The sequence below is a fragment of the Python bivittatus genome, unplaced genomic scaffold (genome assembly GCF_059951505.1).
Source record: "Python bivittatus isolate LINGU-HERP-01145 unplaced genomic scaffold, Pbiv_v1 ctg000480_np1212, whole genome shotgun sequence".
In the NCBI taxonomy this organism is placed as follows: domain Eukaryota; kingdom Metazoa; phylum Chordata; class Lepidosauria; order Squamata; family Pythonidae; genus Python; species Python bivittatus.
Window position 1 is genome coordinate 97,983,007 of NW_028277075.1, and position 18,063 is coordinate 98,001,069.

Genomic DNA, 18,063 nt, shown 5'->3' on the forward strand with positions numbered 1-18,063 from the left:
ATAGTAAACATAAATGCAATTGTATTATTACAGCCACCATAGCTGTGAGAAAGCACAGTGCTATTTTGGTCCTATCTTTTAAAAATCCCTATATGATAGGATTTGCAGTCCATTGTATCAGGAAGCACCAGTCTGGGGAAAATTGACCAAGATATAATGAAAATGTGCAGATGAAACACTTTTCATCCAAAATATTATATGTAAACAGGAAGAAGGGGCTTATTTCTTTATCCTTTGAAAATCAGAATTCTACATTGATCAACTTGACTTTAGTGGATTAAACTGCATATCCCTGACACCTGGAAGAATTTAAATCTCAAATGATAAAAGCAAGCTCAATACTTGAGATAGTTTTAGTAAATATCTGTATCCAATATCATTTTGCACTTTCTACAATTGGGAAAAAAAATGCAAAGCAGCTCAGGACAGAGGCATAGGATTGTAGAATCTGACAATTGGGTCAAAGGGACAAAACACGCATTGCGATGGTGTGTCACAAGCTCTACCCCTTCCAACCACACATGCAACCTCATGGTGCAGGTCAGAAGGGCTGGAGCTGGCATCATGACAGTGCAATGCTTGTTTTATCATTTGCCTCCCCCCCCACACCATCATGAACACCCCTGGCTCAGTCTTTGTCAGCATAATAACTGTCCCAAAATAGAACTGGACAAATTTAGTGTAGTGGGAGTTGCTGGCAAAAGAAAAACCAAGTTCAAAACCAGACTTGGTCAAGTTAGGGAATTCTTTCCAGAGGGAGGCAGTTGGGTAGCAGTTCAAAATATTGCTGACTGTTCCATTCTAAACCCCCTTTTCTCCAGTCCAGAGAGTGTGTACACAGCCACCCTATGCTTCCCAGTACATTCAAGAGGAGAGTAGAAACATGGAAACACAAACAGATGTAACAAATGCCTCCTAGGGCCATTGCTGGTAAAGATGTTGGAAAGCAATCTAGAAGCCATGCGCTGCATGCTTTTCCTCTCTTATTATTGTTCTCTTTGAAACCACAGGTACACTGAAAAGAAATTGTGCAAAGGGGCTGGGTACTCTGTCCACCAACAAGATAACTCTGAAAATTTAACAGATGGGACTACATTGGGTGTCAGGGGAGAAGTAGACAAAAGAAAGATCAAGTCTGATCAATCAGCATTGGGGCTGGGGGGAACACAAAAATCAGAAAAATTCCCCCAGCGCAGCCCCATGGGAAAGACAAGTAAGATAGCAGCCTGAAATGCTGCTGAGACTCCTGTATTCTAAGCTGACCTCCTTGATCATGGGATCCAGAGCAGATCTGGGCTTCCAAGTACACACACACACACACACACACACACACAACACATAACACAGAATACAGTTCCTCTAACCACTGCTGGTAAAGGGCTTGAAGCCATACGCCTTCTTTCTTGCTTTGTCAGGGTACATCAAAAGACAGCCGAAGCTTAGTTTGTCTCATTCAGACATAGGCCTGATACCCACAAAATTAACAGATGTATAATGTTAAAGCAACAGTGATGACAAGAGGTCAAAAGAGTAAAGAAATTCTGTAATGAGAAATGTGCAATCTAAATACTGTATTCCATATCTGAATTAGTTTTATTATGAAAGCAGCCATGAACAGCCCTATAAAATGAAGAATTGCTAATAATTTTGAATATTTTAATTTGTTAGAAAAAATTTCCTTCTTCTGGAAATAAAGCAATAGATTGTCATCAGTTCTGAAGTATTAAACAAAATCAGGTGTAAAATGAAAGAGTTAACAGATAGTAAACATAGCAAGCATCAAAAAGGCAGCTTTATTTTTTTGAAAAATGAGAAGATGTAGGAAGCCCTTTGAAAGTGAAGTTACATATGTAAAGATCACCATTTTTTGTTATCTGTTGCATTCTATTTAGAAATCAAATACATTAATGAATGAGAAATAACTGTTCAAAACCCTTTCTTTATTGAACTTCAAACCAACTTTACACCATCCTAAACTTTTATTCTCCTCTCTGATCTACATGCATTCCGTCTCTCTTAACAGGGTGTCAGATTGTCAGAATCTGACATTCAAGAATGATACAAGACAACTTGGAAGATTCAGCAATCCTAAGAGAGGGGCTCTTTTCTTCTGTTATGAAACTTAATGTCTTGAATTTAAGACAACCTAGTAGATACCAAAACACCCAAGACTCAAGTGATGCCGTCAATGCAAATAAGTAATTGACAGTATAGGATCTTGTGAATTACAGAGGAAGAATGACTCACAGGAACAGTTTGTTTCCAAGCCTTATAAGGATGGCAAATTACATAATCCTTTATTTCCCACTCTTAACTGGGTCATAAGGTATCCTTAGCTTGTGTTACGTTCTGAGCAATCTTTTATCTTAATGACTGCTAATATTCTGAACTTTTTTTCTCCCTTGACTCTTCATCATACTCCCACTTTCCTAATTTTTTAGAAAAGACATACCAGCAATTGGTGTCTCAACACCACTATGTCAGTGTGAAGTTAACAAGCGAAATATGCTGCAACTGCATTTATCCACAGCAGCACAGTATGTTAAAAATCTGCAATATAAATACAGCATTATTGTCCCAAATATTGCTATGCATGTAACCCAGCCTTCCCAACCAGACAGGCTTTGGATACACAAACTTAAACTCCTAGAATTCCCAGCCGGTATAGTAATTACTGAGAATACTGGGAATTGAAATCCACATATATACAGTCTGCCCAGGTTGAACAAATCTGATATAGTTTAACCAATACCATAATTATCTATAAAGGGGGAGGACCATGATACACTGCAAGGAGAACTAGAGTTCCTTTCTCAAACAATGGACTCGTATACGTGAGCAGTCTGTAAATAAAGCTCCTTACTATGTACAAATATTTAGAGATGGCCTACTGCCATATACGTGGACTGAGTATATATATTCCGTAAATCTGCAACGTGAGAATGATATCTAGGTAACTGTTTGAAGGAACTGAAGGAACCTTTGCTCATAGGAGTAGAGTTATCTAGAGGTTGCAAAATGTTTGAAATGTGAACATGGGCCAGAATGGGCTGTTCTGGCCTCAGCAGAAATGTTTACCTGAGTGCAAAAATAGGCTATTTTAAACTTGGAGGAGCACTGAAACACCTCCAATGAGGTCAAAACGGCTCCTTTCAAATTCACAACTGTCCCATTTTAAAAACATTTTGCATATCTCTTGGGTCTTTCCACTACCTATCAATCATCACCTCCAGCATCATATACCACAAGATCCCATATTTTCCAGAGATTTTGGGCTACTCAAAGAAACAATTTTCCAGGAGAAGCAATTAGCCACAAAAGGGAACGATTGTTTTACAAACATAGCTGCTCTTTGTTCTGAATCACACTGTTTCAAGCTGCATAGGCTTGGGCTGATATTTGTTTTAAGCACATTGTTTCCTTTACAACCCCAAAAAAGCACCTGAATATGTGGAGAAGCTAACCTGGGTGCAAGGGTCAGCTGGCATCAGTATCAGCCACCCTTGGAGTGCTGAGTCCCATTTCTGATGCCAGCTGTGGATGCAGTCTGAGACTTGGAACTGTGTGTAGTCACCATTTCAATTTCCACAAAAGACACCCTGCCCATCCCGCCTGCCCAATGTAATGCAATGATATAAGAAGGCAGCTTCCTAGGGCCCCTCAATCCTGGAGCTGGCCTGAAGAAGAACCAGGCTCCATTCCAAGAAACGAACAAATTCAAAGTACTGGCGATCAACCATGAAACAAAAATAAAAGACAACTAAATAATTTGTTAAACAAGTTTTATTTGCACAAGTCTGTGCAAATATGTTGGAGACAAGATATTCCAAAGTAATGGATTGCACATTAATACCAGAGGTTGCTTGAAAAATATTCTATAGAAATACTCAAAATGTAATTTGTTGCAGGAAAGAAATGGTTAAATCTGAACTTGAACAAGTAACCAGAAAAATAGCATTTTTCTACAGAGTAAATCTTTAGAATGCATTCTACTGATCCAAGGACTCTGTATTATCTCTTTTTCTTCTCTCACTTAACGCAATTTCAAAGTAAATTTAATTCAGTGTCATGCCAAATTTTTCTACATGAAGAGTTAACATAACTTTATTACCAAAAAAACACACTACCTGATTATGGGTAGCACTCGGACACATTTCTTGAGAAAACATGGGTTATATTCACATTACATGAAAAAATACCTGCTTTTACAAAAACACATCCTTTTGCTTTCCTCCCTGCACCCATTCTGCACGTTCCCCCAATCTAATCAGCAATAGATTTGGAGGGCTTGCATGAAGTTGTGGGGGTAGCTCCACCACTGGTTCCCATTATGTTGGTTAACAGCCAGCACTGATACATAGAAAAAGAAAGCATTTTCAGGTGGAAAAATAACAGCAAGACACAGCTATCCCCTAACTGCCAGTATTTCATTTCCAGGCTCTCGTATTCTCAGGAAAACCAAATCAGCACAAAAGTTGCAGGAGATATTTAAAAGTCTGACAACTTTAATTGGGGGTGGGGCATGGCAGGAAGGCAAATGGAAGTATTAAAACATTTAGACTATAAAGTCTTTGGAATCACAAGGTTATTTAAGAATGACTATCTCTGGGGAAAAAACTGAAACAGATGGTGATATAGATTGAACAAATAATTGTTTTGGGCAACTTTTCAAACACAAATTTAAGATAGTAAATTATCTCTAAACTAATATAAACTGAACCTTAATTGAACGCCCACAAAACAAATCACAATACAACACTCATTATGAACTGTAAAGAATTTCTATTTATTCAGTTAATGTATATGTCAAGCAAAGCACAGTATTGTTTACTTTTAATATAAAAATAGGTATATGTCTGCAGTATAGTTGAAATTCCATTCAAATCAATGGCTAAATACTCACTGATGCAAATGAAGTCCGGGCCCTAACTATGGAAATCTGTAGTTAATTCCTTTGGTAACATCATTATAATCATGCCTTAACAATAAATATTTTAGTTTAGAAAAGGGAAGAAATGTGATCCCCATTGACACCAAAACACTAAATACACCAACTGAACATTAGAATTTATACATATTTACAGCTTGCATAAATGCATTTTAAGATTACAGCAATTAACAATAGAGCCAAATGCAGCTACATATAAAACTTCAGTGATTTAAGAGAATTAGTATATATGTAGTCGTGTATAAAATCTCAGACAGTGGATATATATACACATTTATTATTTATACATTATATATAAAGGACAAAATGCAGTGAAAAAAGACTGTTTCAACTCAACATCACAGTCAGATATTGGGCACCGCTTAAAGTAGTATCAAAGATTATGATAAATATAAATGGACCATTTAATGTATTAATGTGAAAGAACAATGCACACTATTCAAAATCCTCATTTTGTTTATAAAACGTTGGAGCTGAGTGAGAAAACCCTGACTTCGCTCTAAATAAGGATTTTAAAAAGCAGCCTTTAAAATTAAATATTTTTGAGAAGATTAAAACAAAATCAACACAAAAAAGGAAAATGTAAGTGTTCTTGCTGATAAAGAGAGATGACCAACAACTGTGTTTTTCTGAAACAGCCTACCCAAAGACATATTGGTCCAAGTCATTATTAGCATAAATCTAAATAGCTTACTTAGCACCAGTATTTGAAGTGAAGAGTGGGGATCATTTGATAATAGATACCACAGGCAACAGATACTGCAGAACAACTCTGAGAGCGTGGTATAAATGCCTTTGGTTTTCCTTGCATTTACTTATACATTTCTGCTTATTTTAATAATGTGTCCATTCCCCTTTCCAACTATACTGTATGCTGTATTTTTTCCCTTCAGGATGATCCTGTTATTAATAGGATAAATCCATGGGCAGCAAGAAATGAAGGAATATCCAGAACAGAAAATCTTTTTTTCTTTTTAAAAATCTGGACAGGAACTCTTTCTGACTTCTCAACACTAGAAAAATACATTGCCATATCCCCTTCCATACACCCTTTTACAATACGTATTTACCAGCTAAGGTAAAAAAAGAATCTGCACATAAATTCTTACTGTGACTAAAACACAGCATAATCAACTCATCAGCTCCTCCTTCATATAGGTGAATATTCAGTAACGCCAGGGAATGAGAACAGAGAGAAAAGACTGATCCAAATTTGATCAGGTCCATTTGTGTTTGGGAATTAATTTATGAACTTAAAAATGCACTCTTTAAGCTCTCTTGTCTTCAGACCAGGAATATTACTCAACAGCAATAAAAATAACTAGTTTTTGAAAAAAAGCAAGAAAGAAATCAATTCTGGCAGAAACCATAAAAGCCATTAACTTCTCTGATATTCAAAGTGTCTGTGTGTGTGTGTGTGTGTGTGTGTGTGTGTGTGTTTCTCAAGTTCATAACTACTGTACAATCTTAAAAGGCATTCTTGTTAAGATGATGATCTCAAAGGGATGCAAACCAAAGTCCAAATTAACCAATTAAACTGGGTTTCAAAGAAAGCACTTCAAATGTAAAGGTTCCATTAAAACACAATTACTATGTTCCCAAAATCCAGAAAGAGCAAACAGGAGGAGTTGCATATATCAGCTTTGTTTCCCAGCTTCTATTACAAGGGAAAAATTGAAGTGGCATTTTTATCAATAGCGAGGAGACATAGAATATTATAGAAGTCAAGATTGAAAGCTTTTTTTTTTTTTTTTTAACACACCCGCAGCTCACCTAGTTTAAACAGCTATGCAGAAAGACACTTAAGCTTGAATTAACTTTTACTTTGAAATTGCTTGGTTGTCTGTTCCCTTGAGCAGAAGTATCCTTTTAAATCAATGGAAGGACCATTTAAAAGATTATGGGTCAGCAACATGTAAAACTGTTTCCAGGCTCAGACTCTGCATTTTCACAGGAGAGGCTGCTGGTGATAATTTGTTTGCTGCTGTGGAAGTGAATGAGTGGGAGCTGCTGGATAGCAGGGACCTTGAGGCAAACTGGATGCAGTGTTCTGGTAGGCTAGCATATCCACAGGCAGGCCCATAGGTTGGGCATAAGAAACGGGACCAGCAGGCGGGAGGCAAGAATTCTGGTTCATGTAAGCAGAACTGGACACAGAATCTAGACCAGGGCTGAAATACAATAAAGACATTAGCCTAGAGCAAACCCCGCAAGCATTATGGAGAGATGAGGATAACGCTGGTTAACTTAATTTTGTTAATGGGTTACCTTAAGTAAGTCTGAGCAGGCTGAGATGTTACTGAAGAATTCACAGTTGGAGGCAAGGACCTCAGTGGACCAATCTGATCACTTCCTGGATTGTAGCTTTGAGGCATACCATGGACCACATAATTCCCACTGTGTGGATGGATGGGATATGACTACAACAGAAACAGAACAGAACTGACCCTCTGAAGCACAAGGATACTTCTCAAAAGGAAAGAACAGTAACTCTTCCAGTAGTCAATAATACAAGAACGCAAACAGTGCACCAAAACCATGAAGATGGAACCAATTTTTGATAATCAAAACCACCTTTCAAATCTGCTACAGAAACCGATCTGAGCATGGAAGAGATAGGAAGAAGGGGAAGAAGCACAACAAGAATGTTCACTACATGAGAAGTGAAATAGTTTATCACTGAATGAAACCATTGGCCTTCAAAGCTTGTAAGAATCTCCTTCAGGTGTAGAAGAAATCAGTTATTTAGATCTGAAACAGAAGTGATGCTGAGGGGGGCAGGAGGCATGCTTGTGGCACTGCTGGTGCCTCTGTAAGGAACCCATACCTTTTTTTAGTTTACACTTAACCATGTGGTCTGAAGCAATTTGTGCACAAGGTCATTGCATCCTGCTGCTCCTTTTTTAACTTAAATCTGACCATAAGGCCTAAGACCATCTGGCTACCATGCAAGCCCAACTAAAAGCATAGCTTTTTTTATAGGCCCTCCCAAGCACCTTTTTCATTTCAAATCTGTATGTGCACATCCATAGAAGGAAGGCAAAATGGTGGAGCAATTTCAATTAGTAACCATGTTGAACTATAGATCTGATCAGAATACCCTCTTTTCACCTATAAAAATCATCTGCTCATCAAATGTTTGTGAAATACAGCAGACTGCCAAATTTCAGTTGCATAGTTGTTTGCCAATATAAATTCAGTATCGAAATTAGGAGCCCCAACTCAGATTATCTTCAGCATAAACTGTGATTCCAATTTTAGAGATGTCACTATTTTAAAGCCACTATAGCTTTTGTATACTTATTTAATAGGACTGAAGCATTTAATAGGACTGACGCTTTGCTGCAGCTCTTCTGTGACTATCATCTTTATCAGGGGCTTATCAGATTTATCTAGTTATAGCATATATATACCCACATCCACTTTGGAAATTATGAATAATGAATAATGAAGAGGGTAGTTCATTGAGAAAATTAAGTGATGCTAGTTTCTTCTTGCTCAAACTCTACCCATTTTTTAATGCAACCTCCGACATGCCAGATAAGCTTGAATATGACTTTAGTCCAAGAGGAAATGCCATCGTCCATTACAATCGAGTTCATGCAGCTTTTTTATATTTCTGCTATACTGAAGTAATAAGATTAGGTCAGGACATTACTAAAGCTACAAAGCTTATTAAATAACCATAGGACAGTCTTAGTCTCTCAGGATTATCAGAATAACATGGATGGCAAAAAAACTATGTATGTCTTCCAAAGTATATTAGGATGAGAGAAATATGTCATATATATTTGAGTTATTCATTAAAAATATATATATTAAATCCCATGGTCCTAAAAAGAGGACTTCTGGCCTACCATTTTTATGAAGAAGGTGTGTATATGTTTTCACTCTAAATGAAGGCAATCCCATATGGTGCAGATTATATGGCTGTTTTCATAAAAACGTATCTTTTATCGGTCCAGAATTTATAACAGAAAGACTTCAGTAAATAAATGCTTGGTTTATTAGCACTGAAGGGCTATTGCTATGTCTATAATGTTTCAATAACATTTTATTTATATCACAGCTGTGGCTTTAAATGTTATATTCTGCCTTTATTCTAAACACAGTCTTAAATGAAGGAATATATTTAAGGAAAGCATTTTTTTACAGAAAACGATTGCTTCAGGATTCAATGGTATATAAGTAGAGGTTAAACAACATTATAAAATTGTTTTCTCCTTCAGTTGCAGATGTTCTCTTATTGTTCTGTAGTCCTCAACTGAACACAATATTACCTTGAAGTGAGAGGAACATTAGTTCATCTAACGCTCTCTATTTCCCTTACGTCCCCAAATACTGTCAATCATTTCAAAGAGCTCAGAGGAAAACATAACAGCTGAATGCACTATCTTTGATGTGGCAGTTACCATAGTAACTATTCTTTTCATACTGTATTATGTAAAATCAACCTAAAATATGCAACCACATCTTTTTCATTTAATTGTGCTTCTAACTTTTCTTCCCTCAAGCCCCATCCCTCAGCAATTCCTTTACATAAAAACAAAGTAAATAAACCAAGGGGAGTATGTAGATTCAGAGTAGCTGTGCATGTCAAATTGTGAGGTCCTTTAACTCAACGGAAAAACAACTCTCAGTTGCAATCTCATTGAAAATCAACACAGCAACTCAAAATGTATGCACTGATACGTGAATGTGGAGGTGTCATCTGTGAAGCAGCTCTTCTGGAGAGGGCAGTCATGCACAGTGCCTGAGATTTTGTCTGCTATCCCAGCAAGTCTTACAGATACTATCCGAGTCATGCTGGAAAAAATAATTCTGTTCACTTATTAATAAAGCTTCAATGGAGACATGTTTAATTTAATCCTAACCGAGACTCACAAAATTCCACTGGCAAACAAGCTTTTGCAATACCTCCTTCTTAATGAGAGCTGTTTTGAAGGGCTCTGGAAAAAACAGAACTGACAAAGATCATGAAATGCTGCTTCCAACTAATGGAAATCTTTGGATCCAAATTCATGGGAAGGCTGCAATTACAACACTCTTTAACACTTATTAATCCTAAGGAAGAGAGGTAAGATCTACATCTGTTTAAGCATATGTTGACATGTTCTGCAGCAGAATTTTAAAATCTTTATGGAATTTCAAGTCATTCATAATGTAGTGATCTGTTCTTGTTCATATTGCAGCAGCCATTATATGTGAAAGGGATCCTTCTAGAAAGCAGAACTAAAAATAAGGCACTGACCTGCAATGGAACACTGGCTGATGTAGGTGCATACTGTGCTGCTGAATGCATCTTTGAGTACGTAGAATACATAGGAGCTTCATTCATTAGTTTATTGTAGAGTTCCAAAGCTTCCATTACTTTCACATTTAATTCAGACAATTCTGAATGCTTCCTAATTCAGGAGTAAATGAAGCACTTTTAGCTGTCATTGGTCCATTGGTTTGTTTAATTTGGAGTACAGTAAAACTTCAGCCTACGAATTAAAGTTTCTTGGAAATAAATTATTAATTTCTAAATATTTGTCATAAGCCATTCTGCATAATATGCCATGTATCACACTCAGTCCTTTGGGCTTAGTTTTCATAATCATTACACTACATAGAATATCTGAATTTTTTGAGGGTATTTGATGGTCCACCCTATTTTGTGCTCCTCTGGTGTACTGCTTAAATATAAATTACATTTCTTTTTTATTTATAAGTATTGCATAATTGCCTTACCTATCAATTTCTTCTAGCTTTTCATCTATCATGGGACCCATCTGTTGACAGACATCTAAGAACAGTAAAATATTAATATCTGTTTAGTTAATCGCTCATAAATAAAAGTAGTGAGGTGAATGCAATCAATGAATAATTTGCCTAGCATGCAAAATGAAAGGGGGAGTTTCACCTGCCTTTCAGACTGTCTCTTGCTTTAGCAAATAAAAAACATGAAAGTGACAATAGCTCTGGATTAGGATGTTTAGCATATTTAGCAGTAGTGATACCTTCTAAATCCAGAAGATCAGGAGAATCAGATTTAGGATCTGTTGGATCTATGCTCTGAAGTAACTGCAATGCCTTATCCATCTTATTCTGAAAGATGGAGAAAATATATTTAGGAAAATATTCAAATTGGGAGTGCAAATTCTCAAATCTCAGTATTTATTCTGTGATAAGGGGACATAGTAAAGAAAAGTTGCCTAAAATGTATTATCCCAGTTGAAAGCCAATACATACCTCATCTATGTACACTGGCTCTGGCTCAGCTTTTTTAATTTCAGTAACCTCTTCAGGAGCATCCTTATCAATAGGTCCTGCTAACAGAAGATGACAATATTAGTCTTCCTCCAATCAGCCTAAAGTAAGTTTCTGCCAATATACCCCACCTTCAGATTAGTTTAACATGTGCCCTGTTAAATCTGGGTGTAGAACAGGAGTCTCTGATAGACAGGCCTTGGGGTAGTGGACACAGCTTGCTGAAGGGTTCATGAGAGAAGGCTGTTTACATTCTCTGAAGTAAATAGCAAGACTTTGTCCCTTTCTAGAGAGCTAGCTAAGGCTGCAGGTTCTCTTCTGTTCCAGCCATGGGAGCAACTTTATATATAGGTAGAAAGATTTATTCTTTGAAAAGGGTTATTTTTAGCCTGCTACCAGAATTATGCAGAGCAAAGAAGAATCCTGATAATTAGACATCACTATAAGGACTGGTTCCAAGGCCTCTCACTCTGAAGGCTGCCTATTGGAGTGTGCACATATGAATTTAGCAGACTATGCTGGTCCTTCCTCAAACCAACTCAGGACTTTTCCCACAGTGAAGGTCTCTGTTAGCTGTTCCCAATTTCTTTGTCTGTCTTCCATGCCAATTTGTCATAACTAAAGTTCTGATTGTTTCATCCAGTAGAGAAACTTCACTTTGCCAATATTTCCATTGCTGTGTCCCTGCACTACTTTTCAGGCATGAAGACAGGCCTAACAACTCAGATTACTATAACAGTTCAAGATTACTGTGTGCAAACAGACAGCAGAAGAGCAAACTTTGAAAACTGAGCTTTTTAAATATGACAAGCTAAGATGGAAGATACAATGTTCAGGACTTGTTTAAATATTGTTTTTAATCTGGTTTGGGTATGTTTATAAAGTAGTGTGTGGCAGGAAAACATAATGGATGCAGAGGCAAAAAACACTTTTGCATGGTGAACATTATACAACACAGGGTGAAGTTATAGATTGAAATAAATATTACAATAAAGATAAATAAAGGTGGGGGCATTTCATAGTTTAACAACATGGTAGTGTTGTTCTAGAAACTGAGTTCTTGTTGGTCTGTAAACCCTAGTGCTGGAGACGTTTGGCTTAATAACCCAATCAACCCATGGATATTCAGTATATATTTCAGTAGCTTGGGATATTTTTAATTAACCAAAATGGTTGGAAACCCCTGGCGAAGAATATATAAACACAGGGAAAATAAGTTTTAAATTCTGCTTGTGTGATTTAATACCGTATCTTCTAAAATATAAAAGCACTTTGTATCTAAGTGCTTAATTCAGAGCAAATTATCTTCAAATCATGATTTCTAGTAGTGTCTGACTCATGATATTGGAATATTTTTGTTTGGCAACAGTAAAGAAGCTGGATCATGAACATGACATTTAAGAATAAACTTTGTTCACGAACAGAATTCGTATCATCTCCATATGCAGCTTCAGAACAATATGCCATTAACAGACATGACAGAAATTACTTCTCAGCAAGTGCAAGATCTTCTGATGAACTCCATAAAGTAACAGTGCTTTAACAGTTAGAACACAAGAGGGCATTTTGAGGAAAAGGACTAATGTCCTTCCAACATACTCAGCAACTTTGGACAAATCATTCGGTTTTTTGGTATTTTCCTGCACAAAAATGGGACTATATGAATGAATGAATGAATGAATGAATGAATGAATGAATTAATTAATTAATTAATTAATGACTCTTAAAGTATTCTGAAAATCAAATTTCTATTCAGCTTACCTGACTCAGGCTCATCATTTAAGTTAGAGGTAACAAAATTAGACGGGAACAATCCTACTCCTCTGTGATTTTCTCCTTTCCACCAATTGGCATCACTGCATGATAAAAATGAGTATTTTATCACACATACAAAAAACAGAACTGTGATGTTAAGACTCTTATTCTTCTTCCACCCTAAGCATAGACTCTTCTTGATGTATCAGTTAATACTATTTATGATTGTATTATGTTGCCTTTGTCTGTACTTAGTTCAGTTAAGGAAAAGTCAGGCGCACAATCCTAAACTGTTTGCTATGAAAAAAAAATGTGATTCACCAGGCTCTTTATTCCATCTTAATTTACTTAATAAGTTACTTCAGAATTTGGCATGTTGTAATGTATTTAAAAGAACATGAAAGGCAGGATATAAATCAAACAAATGTATAAATTAATATCCATTCTTAAAAAATAAAAATGCCAAATGGCTGTAGCTCAATGCTTTGTTTCTCCTGCCTGAAAAAAGGAAAAATAGGGTAGGACTGTAAAAGGTATCCTGAATGGCTGAGAAAGTGACAAGGAGAAGTATCAATTCCAAATGTGCCCACTAGCTCAAAAAGGCTGCCTATTTCCTTTTTGGCACCCTTGAGTTGAATCCCTGCAGTTTTTTTGTCAAGATTTTCAGAAGTGGTTTGCCACTGCCTCCTTCCTGGGGCTGGGAGAGAGTGACTGGCCCAAGATCACCTAGCTGGGTTGGTGCCTAAGATGGGACTAGAACTCTCAGTCTTCCAGTTTCTAGCCTAATGCCTTCACCACTACACCAAACTGGCTCTCATTTCATTTTTACAAGATTCAAAAATGGTATATGCCATCTTCCCAATCTAATGTATTCAATATGTACTGGGACTGTAACTCCAAGGATTCTGAGAGCTAGAATCCCAACACATCTGAAGGATGTAAGGGTGGGGAAATCTATGGTAATAAAAATGTTGATGAGATCCTATGCATTAGGAAACTAATGAGAAACAATGAAACTAATGAGAAACAGCTCTTAGCAATGCCTATTTTTTTTCTCTTCGAACCTTCATCTAGCTCAGAAGGACCCAATTTATCCAAAACAGTTAAGTCACAAAGTACAAACATACCTGTCATCCAAAACAATAATAATATCACCACTCTTAAAGGTAAGTTCATTATCCTCGACTGCCTCGAAGTCATACAAGGCTCGCACCTTTCTTGAGAGTTTTTGATTGTTATGTTGAACGTCTACAGATGGGTACAAAGATTTGGTCTCAGTTTGCTGCTGTTTCTGTTCTTGCAAAGATAATTCAATAGCTATAATTTGAAAAACAAAACATGTTTTATACATATAAAATGTATAACTCACATATTAACAATTACATATTAAAATGATGTAAAACTCACGTATTAACAATTAACTCACATATTAAAATGATGTGAGTTAATTGCATGCCATTCTGTAGCACAAAGCTCTCTAAAATGTTCAAAGTAGGTGTCTTTTCATTTGATTTTAGCTTCGGGAGTCTAAAACATACAAAGATGCTCATTCACAACTCTGTTCCTATAGCCAATTCTGGATGAGAAGATCTGTGAATGGAGGTACATCCCAATGCTGAGGTTAGGAGAAAATTGGATGTCTCAAAACTCCACCTGTAACCACGCTCCAGAAATGTAAGTAAGCTGTTAAGCTATATGGTTTGCTTAGTTTTAGTTTAGCAAGTTGTGTGAATTCAACCATTGCTTATTCAATAAACCAGAGTTAAATGTAGCATCCATTATGACTGAATATAGCCACTCAATCCACCCAAGTCCTACTGACTGTGGGAAAGAAGGTGCTAACTGCTCTAAATGCTTCACAGTTATCACCTCTACTACAATTTGAAATCTGAAGTTGTTGATGCAGGAGTTAGCTGTTGTTACAGCATAATTAGGGGAGAAAAGACAAAACTGGTTGCAGCCTTCCATACAAGTACTTATAATTATGTACAAATTCACCACTTTAAAGTACTAAAATCAGTATAGATGTTCATATACTAAATATTAGCTAAGGTACAGACTAACCCTAGCCTGCAAACTGCTTAGATTGACTGAACCTTCTGTTTATTATATAGACCTAAACAAATATGTATGGAGATTCTTTCAGAAGGCAGTATTTGAACAGGATTACTATGACAGTCTAATTGGTTATGTCAATTCTCAATGACCACAGAAAGAGTATTACCATACACAGCCAGAATTAACAGCATGCTTTTTAAGTCACATATAGTTCTTAAAGCATTAACATGTTCCAAAACAGGTCAACATAACTGCAATTTTCTCTGACAAGAATTTCTAACTCATGAATTGAACAAAGCAAAAAGATGAAAGGATTCAAAACTAGGCAGCAACAAGAAACTAACTACACAAAGTGTAAGCCAAGATTTCTCAAAGAACTGCTTTGATGAAATCAATATACAATTTATATTATGAAAGTGAAATTAAATCCAACTCATAAGGAATTATACACATTCTATTATTCGTTAGCTAGGTTTATGAGCATCTAAGAACTCAAAACCAAAAACGTGTAAAATATTTAAAAATAACAAAAGTCAGAACCTGACAAGTTGTAACGTAAAGTGCTAATGCTTTTAGAAAATTGTTTTAAGAGATGGCAAACATCCCAAGAATTCCAAAGAGATCAATAGCTTAAAAAAAAACATATATTTTCTGAGATGTACATCTGTTTCCTTATAGTTTCCCTTGCTTCCTTTAAAAACACAATTGCTCAAACTTTTCTTTGCTACTACTTGCTACAGCAAGGGTTCCATTTACGCTTAGTGGAGAAGGTTATACATTTTAACCATCAAGCATGTTCCCAAATACAAATGTAGAAACATGTAAAATATTATATCACTCAAGAAATGATGACTAATATTTTACCTTTAGCTATATCTTCTTCTTCTTTGTTTTTGCTTGATGATGCACCATTCTTGGCAGCAGCCGAGGGACTCTGTAAATGTACTTGCAATATAAATATGCTACTTCAAGTGGGAAAAGTTCTATATTTGCCTGCACTTTGAAAACAATACTGGTGTTAATTTAGCTTACCTTGTGGTAAGCGGTTTTGAACTATTTAAAGCCAGAAGCCATAGGAATCACACTCAACAGGTGCTTGGAGCAATTACCATGTTTTGGCCATTACTGTTATGAAATGAACCAAAGTCAGATATTGACTGTTAAACAAAAGAAGTAATAGACTGAGCTGGTCCTGGAGAAAGACTGCTACCTATTAGACTAAACCATTTTTTTTCACAACAAATGGCTGCTGATACTTGCCACAGTCTCCCTCCGTTCAAGCAGCTCAATATGAGCAAACCATATCTCCTTGTTTTTAAAGCTGCTATATACCTGGTCCTATACATTTGGATTTGGTCCGAAAAGTTCCTTGTCTAAGCAACATGAATATTATACAGTGATGCCATTTTACTGCTTCATTTAATATAATTGTATTTTAGATCTATTAACTGCTCTTATATATTTTATTTTCAAAAGCAGGATCAATGTTCTACAGTAATCATTCTCACTTCAACATACAGTATAACCCAACTCTGAAAAGTCCTGTCAGTGTTAAAACCAGGTATTTATGAGGCAAGTAATATTATATAAGCAGGCTTCTGCTCATCCCAAGGTGCATTTGCCCTGAGTGTCCCAGAGCATCTACCAGGTCTGTGGCACAAGTGTGGGGAGTGCTTGTGGGAAGAAAAATTTATCTTATTGACGGATCCCATTAAAAAGTAGGTGGCTACCCCTGGACAGAACTCACATTCAGCATTTAAATTCAGTCATTGTCCTGTTAATGCCAAAACCTCAAACTTTTGTAGACATAAATAAAATCTAATCTCTTACCTGTGACCCAGTTGTAGGAAATACAATCCCTTCTTCCTTAAGAGATTTAATCGTGGCTGATATTAAGCTAAACTGGGGGTCTTTCTGAAATTCTTCTGACCATTCTACCATTAATGCTTTTAATTTGTCACATACTTTAGGATGTGCCTAAAGAAGAAAGGAAAGAAAGCACCACAGCACAGAAACGAAATTAGCTTTAAATAGTTTACAAAATGAACTGCCGCAAAACTAGTTCTATGTATCCCAGGCCCTTAATAACTTTCTTTATAGCAAGTTCCCAAGCTACAGTTTTTCTGAGATGAAGATTGTCAAAAGAAACCTATAATCTGGCATATTTACAAAAAAGGTTTAAAAAGTGATATTGGACCTGGCTGACCATTGTATCATAACCTATGTTTATACATAGTTCAAATGGTTTAGCTTCACAGTTTAGAAACTGATGAGAGCTAATATGGTATAGTGATTAAAGCATTAAATTGGCACTAGAGAGGCCCATGTTCAAGTCCATCCTCAGCCATGGAAGAATGGCTTTGTTCCTGTCACCCTCTCTTAGCCAAGCCTACTCCATGAAGTTAGCGTTGTGGGAAAAAATGGGAAGAAGGCGCTGTGTATGCTGCCTGGAGCTCCTGAAGGGAAGGCAGGATTGGATGGATGGATGGATGGATGGATGGATGGATGGATGGATGGCAGGCAGGCAAGCAGGCAGGCAGGCAGGCAGGCAGGCAGGCAGGCAGGCAGGCAGGCAGGCAGGCAGGCAGGCAGGCAGGCTTTGATAGGTCTATAAAGGAACTGCCCAACCAACTTGGTAGCAAGATGCTAGGCTCCAGAAATAGCCAGGCTATCTCAGGTTGGCTCAAGGAAGAGACGGTCCATTCCTACCTATCCTCAGTTCAGGGGCATGAATAGGATAACCTAAGGCCTTACCACAAACAGTATTTTTTAAAAAAATTCTTTCCTCTGTTCAGCAATCAGGACCCAGACATCTACCTGGCATTTCTCTAGTAGGACTTTGTACAGAGAGACGCACTTCAGCTCTTAATATAAACTGCCTCCCCCACCTGATCACATTGGCTTACAAGCTGTAAGTCTCTAGAAAGAAGAAAGAAGGGAGGGAGGGATTGAGATGCTGACATTTTCTGGGCAGCCCCTTCAGGTGACAGTGCCTCCACAGTCTCCCAAGGCATCTCATGACATATTTTGGGACAAGGTGGAGTGTGGGT

The 18,063-nt window shown here is 36.9% G+C and overlaps 1 protein-coding gene across 3 annotated transcripts in view; it reads right to left on the reverse strand.

Annotated features, from left to right (window-relative positions):
* Positions 1 to 3,771: 3,771 nt before the first annotated feature.
* STAM2 (signal transducing adaptor molecule 2) overlaps positions 3,772 to 18,063 on the reverse strand; it is a 34,353-nt gene continuing 20,061 nt past the window's right edge. The window contains exons 5-14 of one of the 3 annotated variants that reach the window (XM_088146552.1): positions 16,844 to 16,990; positions 15,878 to 15,947; positions 14,083 to 14,203; positions 12,962 to 13,056; positions 11,183 to 11,262; positions 10,951 to 11,038; positions 10,682 to 10,736; positions 10,200 to 10,353; positions 7,217 to 7,368; positions 3,772 to 7,119 (exon numbers count right to left, since the gene is read on the reverse strand). In XM_088146552.1, the coding sequence (XP_088002678.1) occupies positions 6,897 to 7,119; positions 7,217 to 7,368; positions 10,200 to 10,353; positions 10,682 to 10,736; positions 10,951 to 11,038; positions 11,183 to 11,262; positions 12,962 to 13,056; positions 14,083 to 14,203; positions 15,878 to 15,947; positions 16,844 to 16,990 (1,185 nt within the window). In that variant the 3' untranslated portion in view covers positions 3,772 to 6,896. Of the gene's footprint in view, positions 7,120 to 7,216; positions 7,369 to 10,199; positions 10,354 to 10,681; positions 10,737 to 10,950; positions 11,039 to 11,182; positions 11,263 to 12,961; positions 13,057 to 14,082; positions 14,273 to 15,877; positions 15,948 to 16,843; positions 16,991 to 18,063 lie in introns of all 3 variants that reach the window. The other 2 variants (XM_088146551.1, XM_088146550.1) reach the window with 2 other exon arrangements.